The 8,460-nt window shown below is 42.5% G+C and overlaps 1 protein-coding gene across 3 annotated transcripts in view; it reads right to left on the reverse strand.

Annotated features, from left to right (window-relative positions):
- Positions 1-8,460, reverse strand: part of WAPL (WAPL cohesin release factor) — a 147,841-nt gene that overhangs the window by 62,781 nt on the left and 76,600 nt on the right. For all 3 annotated transcript variants that reach the window (XM_035329593.1, XM_035329594.1, XM_035329592.1), the window contains one exon: positions 5,103-5,626. In XM_035329593.1, the coding sequence (XP_035185484.1) occupies positions 5,103-5,604 (502 nt within the window). In that variant the 5' untranslated portion in view covers positions 5,605-5,626. Of the gene's footprint in view, positions 1-5,102; positions 5,627-8,460 lie in introns of those variants that run through there.

The following is an 8,460-nucleotide window of genomic DNA, read 5'->3' on the forward strand; positions in this document are numbered from 1 at the left end:
TGTTCTTTTTAATCATGGTTGCTACCAGCTGTCTCCTAAGACAGCCAAACGCACAGACCTCATTCAGTTTTCCCCAACTTTTTGCTCCATTTTTGGACAGAACATGACTTAACTGAAATTCTTCCCTAAGAGGTAAATAAATTGCACTGAACAGCCCTGCAAAGGAAGATAAGGTAAGATTACTCAAGTCTAAGTATTATCTTAAACGTCCAAGCCACTGTTAAAATACAAAATAGAAGCTTCAAAAGAATTTGAAGACATGACCCTGGCAAATCTTGCTACCGAATTTAATTATGAAGTGGTACCAAACTCAGAGCTGAGAAGCTGAAACTTCACTCTGAAGATAGGGCTCCCCCACCCACATCGTCAGGCTGCAGAGGCTTTGCAGACACATCCATCAGGGTTCTAGCAAGACAGCCTGCAGGGAACAGACACGGTGACCTGAACCATCTTCTTTTCAGAGCAACCATTTTCTGCAAGTTACACTACTCCCTCAGTACTCCTTTTGAGCAGCTAAATACAGGCAGGCTCTGCAGACCGGGTCCTGAAGTGGTTAAGCGCAGTTGTACCATGTACTTCTGCACTGCATAAGCCCAAGTTATTAAGCAGGATCGCATTTGTCATTTTGATTTGCTACTTATATGTACATGAGCCCTGGGCAAGAAACAAGGGCATTAAAAACCTACCTAGAAATACGTAAGAACTACACAGCACACACTACACAACCAGTTTTTTTCCTTATGGTCCCAAAAGTGAAAGAATGTGGGGAACAAAGATTTGAGTACTACTGCGTAACAAATGACAATATGCAGTAGAGTATTTTTCATAAATATTCTAAATGTTTGGCAAGAAACAAAAGTTTCACAAATACTTGATATGCAATCATTTGTCCTTTCATTCTTAAAAGCACAAACTCAAATTGCGCTGCCTAGACAGTAACCCCAAAAACTATACTTAACACCCCAACAGAGCAGAAAAGGATACTACTCCTACACTGCTCTGTATTCTGAAAAGATATTTTAAACCATCCTGGTTTTTGTTTCTCCGCACCAAATAAAACACTTTCAAGAACTCATAGGCTTTAAAACACAAAAGACTTAAAGCAATCCATGCCCATTTAAAACACCTAGAATTACTTTTACTTAGAATTAATCTAAGCAGTATTATTACACAGTCTGGGAACAGGAACAAGGCACGCACAGATGAGACATCCAAGCACTCAAAACATCACTCGACGTGAGTGCCCTTTCTGCAGAAGTACATGGACACCTTTGAGTGGAGCCTCCAGAAGCCTGAGTTAAAGAAGGATGCCACAGAGGCTGGCAGCAAACTCACTACGTAAGAATGGCCGAAGTGCATAAGCAGCACTTCCCTAAACCAAAGTGGCTGGAGCAGGGAAACAAGAGTTATCCAATTTGAAATATATTCATACACTAACATAGTTACAAAATGCCACACCATTTCTTAAATTGCATCACGCTCTGACTTGACATTTCACCTGAAAAAATGTACAACCTTGATTTCAACAGACAAGCTAACATATTCTAACAAAAGAGTTATTACAGATTTTTTTTTGAAACTAGCACCTCACAATTTGCTCTGCAGGGCTTCAAGTGTTTTTATATTAAAACTTGTGTGAACATGAATCTAGTGTCAAATAGCGTTTTAGTTTATGCCTCACAGAATAAGTCTAACATTTAAAAAAATCACCACGGTATTTCAGAAATCCAACTAAGTATGGATCTGTAGGTTTTCATCTTATTCCACTGCCAGTATTATCTCATAAAAGGTTTACCTAACTAATAGATTGTTGCATTTTTGCTCGATAGGAATTACCAGCTTGATAATTTTCAAATGACTCAACTTACTTGCTAGCTACTAAATTCTACTTTAACAAAGGTGACCTAGCAGCGACTATTAATACAGAACACTCTTTTGCTATTTCTAAGTTACCTAAACTCCTACTCTCTGTAAATTACCTGTTACATACAGGATTACTCATGAACGTTCTTCAGACAGCATTAGGTCTCGATCAAGCAACATAAGGGTAAGATGATGAGAAGCTTTCCACATTAAGAGCTTCTCAAAGCCTTTAAAATGAGATTGTTACAAGTACTAGCTGAAGGCTATTAAAAAACAGTAAGGCACACCATTTTTAATAAACGACACAGATCCCCAACAGCATTACAACAAGGTTGCACAACTATTAAAACAATCAAAAAAGGGGACTGCTTTTTAATACCAAACAGTAGTTAAAATTAACTGATGTTGCATCACCGCCATTTTAACAACCAAAGAACTGAGCATTAAGGCAGGGAGCCTCATCTGGACCAAAGTTAGCAGATCAAACTGTAGTTCTCAGCTTGCCCGTAGCTGTGTACAGTCTCAGTTTTCACCTTATTCTGGGATAAGGATTAAGATCCAGCGATGGCACATGCTATCAGGGAGCCCTCAGACCTTGGCTCATGCACTGTCCATTCAATATCATGACAAGGACTTGTAAATTGCACTTAAAACAAGTTAATAAGCACAACACCAACATCAGTACCAACTTAGCCTAGTTTCCTGTACTAGACATACACTGCTGTATGTGGGTTAAGGTTGAGCTCACATTGCAGTCTCTCTCACGCTGGGAATATTAATACTCTTCTACCTGCCTGCCTTTTTTTTTTTCCTCCTTCCCTCTCTTCAGCTATGGTAGAACTTGCTCCCTCAAGAATCTGTCGGCCCTTTGAACAAGTCTGGTTGAACCTGGCGGAGTTCAAGAGTCACCAGGAAGGGGAGAAAGATCAGGGAAGGGAAGGACGTGGAAGCATGCAAGTACATGAGCTAGATGTTAGGAGACCACACCAAGAAACAACCTTTTTGTTGTTACTCAGTTTTTCTCCCCCGGGTTCCCTCTTCCCCCATCACAAATCACGCAAACTAAACCTCTGCAGGTCTGAAAGACAGCCGGGTATCATCAAACTTTACTCACTAGTCAATGCAACAAGGAAGCCTTTGAAGTAGCTAGATTCATAGTGGCTGACTACACCACTCTCTCTAATTGCTCAATGCTCTCAGTGACATTTTCAGGGACCATTTTTATTTATTTTGGTTAAGTCCATGCACAAGTATAATATCTGCTTAAACTATCCAAGTTTCATTTACACTTCCTGTCCAAAATAAACACTATCACCAGCCTTGGTTTCCTTACACTTATTAAATAAGATGTTACGCAAAGATTCACTATCAGTTGAATTTGATTTCTGAAGCAGGGAGTTATGAAACGGATTTGTATCTTCATATGACTGGGTGTAAACTGTTTGTAAGAATACATTCTGAAACAACAGCGTTGTCAGGCCAAGAATCACCTTGTCCTTCACTTGCTGGCTGGTTTGCAGCCAGTACCAGATACTTCAGTAAAGCACATGAGGCGAGCATTCATTCCTTCAGTGAGCTGTTGAGTAACCTCCCCCTTGGCATCCAGACCACCACCACTGATGGCCTCATCCACCGAGACGCATCGGTTTCCTTTCAGAGCCGTATATACTTATGGCATACGTGGCACTGTCTAACAAGGAGTTCTGGAATTTATACAGGCAAATTACAAAAAGGTTTTCTGTTTTAAGTATTCTGTGTTGTTATTTTCCACACTACCAGAACAACGAAGCACCAATAAAACTGCTGAGGTCTGTTCCTCCCAGCCTTTCATGCGACACAAAGTTTCTCCCCATAGCTCATATATTTTATTTTCCTACTTGAAAGGTACTGCTCTAACAAGGCTCTTCTATGTGGAAGCCATTTCATTCTAAAATCTGCTCTACTATGTTCTCTCATCTACAATCAGGAAAACTCACTGCTATTTTATTCCTTGTAAATAAACGAGGGGGATGAACCTCTCCAATCTCTTAAGAAAACTAAATTCAAACTTAGCAAAGCGCAAGTTTTATTTCCAGACTGAAGGTGTTCCATACTTACAGATAAAAAACTGCAGAAAACCATAAGAAAAACAAGAAAATTTCAGCAGCAAAAATAAGAGTAAAATGGAAAGAACACTATACATCCCACCAATCCCTCTGTCAAACTGAAGTCCCAGCAACATTTCGTCCTCTTTCTTGAGTAAGATTATCTCATAAATTACTGAGCTACGCGTTTCTTGCTCTATTCAGCATCTTTCCTGTCTATTGCAAAAAAGACCACTCAAATTTCTGATCCCAGGGATAAGTTAACTGTATCTGAGAATTCAAAGTTACATAACTTCTTCTCATTAAAGTTGATTATGATAATCCAGAGCAAGTCAGTAGGTGTCAGCTTCATCAAGGTTCATCTAATGTGATCTTCTGCCCAATTTTAGAAGCTACGGTTTAATCAGCCCATTATATGAAAACTTCTAACGAGATACGACATGTGATCCCGTCTAAGAATGACTTGAACAAAATTACAGCAGCGTTCAGCACCATGGGGTCTGCGAATTCCCTTTCTGAAGTATGAAGATCTCTTACAGACTGTTTGAGTTTGAAAAAAGCTCCTAAAAGTTTAACAGAATTCTGTTTGATAGATATGAAGATTTTTACATCCACATTTGTAAAAGCGTGCTAATTAAAAAAAAAATACAGACCTCTAGGCAGCTCAAGTTCAGAAAACTACTTTTTCCATACAAATCTCTGAACAGGCAGATCATAAACTGTACCTGCACAGAAGTACCCATGTACCTGCACTAAACTAGAGCCAATTACTCAAGAGTCAGGCATTCTGCTACTACCAACCCATCACTCTGTAATACCACGTCTTAAAAAAGACAAAAGCACTGAGTTGAGAACAAATTTTTAAAAGGAGGATTGTTATCCCAAGGTAGACTAAAATACTACGTGGAACCTAAAGCACTGTATCTGAACTTGCAGCCATAAGGATTTGCATACCAAGGATCTCAGGCCAAAATGCAAAATACAGAATGTTTTTTGGCATTTTTAGTTAAAAATATTTAGTAAAATATCCTCTACATAAAGAATGAATTGTGCTACAGTTTGATGAGAACAGTTAACCAACCCCAGAAAGCACCAAGTCTAAATGTAGAATAGCAAAAAAGAAATGAAACTGAGTGGACAGTTGAGTAAACGTACCTGCAGGTACGAGTTTAGCACTGCTGCCTTTGCTTTCTCCATCTTCCGCATTTTTGCTTGTGCTCTTGTCTTTTAAGAGAGGAACAGTATTGTCAAAAGGTATCTGCTTGCTGGATGCAATGTTTTCTCCGCTGTCTGGCTGATTAATTCTGCTGTTAACTTCAAGGAGAGAAGCAGAGTCCTCAGTCTGAGCAGCTTCACTGGGGTCCAGCTGAGAGGAGCTTTTAGCCTGTGACAAATTCTTTGAAGACACAGGAAGAGATTCTTCATCACTGTCAAATCCAAATGGATCCTCTGTTACCTCATCTTCAACTTTGGGTTTTTTAGGAACTTCAGAAATATCTGGTTTGACACTGGGCCTCTTCTGTCCTAATTTGGCCATGAAGGTGGTTTCTCCCCATTTTGTGCTAAGGGTGGTCCGTTTGTTGGAAAACACTTCATCAAACTTTGAACTGCCGTTTCCCCCTTTCCGGCTATAGGTCTTTCCAAATCGGGATGTCATTTTGGCTCCTGTTTCATATTCTCTGTTGGAAAAGAGAGAAACAAATTCACAAACTTTTTAGTACAAACGATTGCACCTCTGCCATTTATTGGGCTTACAAGCACGGGCGGAAGTTACGTTTTGCATAAGCAATAAACAGACACATCGCCTGCTCCTTTTAGAGACTAACTCATCTGCCTGTGAACATCACTACATCCGAGGTTTCCGCAGTCAGCAGCTCACCTACCACGTAACGCCAAGTTTAGTTCCTTGCACACTTATAAAACAAGACATAGCGCAACAAGGCCTTACGAAAAATCTGCTTTTGGTATTGCTTGGTTCTACTACGTTTATATTTTGAAGTAAAGAAGGTAATCCTCTCCCAAAGCATCAGCAGAAAACTAAACAGTATTTTCACCACATCCGAAGGTGCAGCCCTCTGCTTGAGTCCAATACTACTGTGCGGTTTTAGATTCTCTGGATTTTCAAAGTATTTCAGTTGCTACAGACACTTTAAATACTAATTCATCACAAATAATGATGACAACTCCATGTTCTTCTCTGCACACACTCGGACCTACTTAGCAAGCACGTTTATCTGCACAGTCACGGTAAAGACTGGTACACAGCAAGCCTCCAAGAGCACGTGATTCGATCAAGGGACAGGAACGAGGAGACACTTCTCAGTCCCTTGCTGGGAACATGGAGGACACGTTACGCAGACAAGCACAAACCCTGACTGTCCACTGGCTGTTACAACTGCAGCCTGATTCACAGCTTGCTCTGCCAGAAGAACCAAGTTTAAATATACACAAATTAAACCGGAACACATTTAAACTGCTCCTTGCACGCGTTCTATTCCTACTTTTGTTCAATTCAAGAAGGATGACAGACCAGTTTGTTGGTTTCCCCCCAGAAAAACAAATAGTCTAACTATAGGACAAATGACAACATAAAAATAAGTGTAACTCTTTCATACACCAGCATGTCTCCTTTTCTCTTTTGGCCCAAACATCAATAGAAAATTGTAATTCTTTATAGTCGGTCTGAATCTAATCAAGTCCATCTTTCTGTCTTAAGCTGCTCTCCATCATGGAGAAAAGCCTGCTAAGGGCTGGGAGGGGAGCATTTCAGAGAAATCCCACTTTTTAGGTGTCAACTGCCCTCATTTACAGAAAATATATCAAAAATAGGGCTAACAACCATCACTATTAAAGTTACCATAGGACCTATTTGTTAGAGGACACGGTTTTTATTATTATTCCACTTAATAAATATCGTCTTTTTCCCCGTTTTCATCTCAACACACACAGTTCATCAACCTGAAGCACTAGAATAGCTTCTGCCAAAAGAGCCAGACTTTTCCAGAGATGTTGTTCCACCACTTTGTTCTAGCAGGCCGGTCCCACTCACAGTAGCCTCCCTTTTCCAGACCAGGCCAACTTTCACTTATACCAATTGAGCAATTCCTAGGCCCAGCTTGAAGCCTCGGTGAATTCAGAGTATCAAATTTGAGCTTTGGAAGTTTACCAGCCAGGCGGTGTCGAGATGCCAAAGATAAGGGAACAACCACTTGGAGAAACACTCCTCTTGCCAGCAGTTTAGCAGCTGGGCGGTAAAGGCACATGCGTACCTACTGACCAGAATTCTGCCGAGAAACGCTGCTCCCTAGACTGCTTCTGATCGCTGCTGAGAATTACGCAGACCACCAGTGCTGCTGGTGGCTGTCACCCTTCAACCCCACCTCCGACCCCTTCTCTCTCAGTGCTGTAAGCCTCCTGCTCCAAACACGACACTGCCAAACCAGGACTTTTTGCTCCCCTGTAGGTAGCTCATCTCCTGTCTTCCACCCAAGAGCAAAACCAAGATCTCCCCCTGAACCAGAGTAACTGGCTCTACTTTAGGCCATTTGAAAATGCTTACAGCTGCAACACCAGAACGTTTTACACAGGAAAGGCCAGTTTTTACAATGACTGAAACTAAACTGAAATATTTATTAACATCTGAATTTCTACGTAACTCTTGTGAGAAAAAAGACTCGCAATAAGCGAATTTTCCTCTCCGAAACACTTTATGTTTCTAGCACCTGCAAAAATAATGACATATTTAAAGTGACTTGGTTTAAAGCTTAAAAGAGGAGGCTTTTGTAGCCAAGAGGACTTCATTTTTAGAAAGCAGAGTTCCAGAATATAGATTAACCTATTTATAGGATTAAAAATCAAGATGGTTTCTTAAGGAGTTCTGAATCAAACACTCAATGCTCTGATGTATGTTCTGTAGGATGTAAACAGGCTGAAAGCAGAGTATCGAGGGTACGAACGCACAGCTTAGCCTAAGATTAAAGAGAAGGAAGTACAGCCGTGCTTCCTGACCTCGGAATGCACACAGGGCTGGATTTTTGCTCTTTACTTACAATTCTGCCCCACTTTTTGCTTAGAGTGAAACAAAAACGTTAGCCAGCCTCACCCTGCCCCGCTGCCTGCCCTCTCTCCCCTCACAACGCGCTGCGCTCCCCGGAGCGCCGCAGGAAGCCCAGAGCGAGGCCGAGGCCGGGAAACAAGCCTCCTGCCTGGCGGGGGGTGGGGGCTCGGCGGGCCCGGGCCGGCGGGGCAAGCAGCGCCTGGGGCGGCCCCGCTCGTGGCTGCCGCCGCCCGCAGCCTTACATAAGCGAGGGACGGAGCGCGGCCGGCGGCGGGGCGCTGCCGAGGCCCCCGGTGACAGTTCCTCCTCAGCCTCCCTCCCCCGCGGGGCCGCGGGCGGAACCGGGCCAGGCCGTGCCCGCCCGCCGCCGCCTGATGTCATTTCCCTTCCGGCCGCCCCCTCCCCCCGGACGGGGCGCGGGGCAGCCCCGCACCGCACGGCCCGGCCCCCCCAGGG

The sequence above is a fragment of the Oxyura jamaicensis genome, chromosome 6 (assembly GCF_011077185.1).
Source record: "Oxyura jamaicensis isolate SHBP4307 breed ruddy duck chromosome 6, BPBGC_Ojam_1.0, whole genome shotgun sequence".
Classification (NCBI taxonomy): domain Eukaryota; kingdom Metazoa; phylum Chordata; class Aves; order Anseriformes; family Anatidae; genus Oxyura; species Oxyura jamaicensis.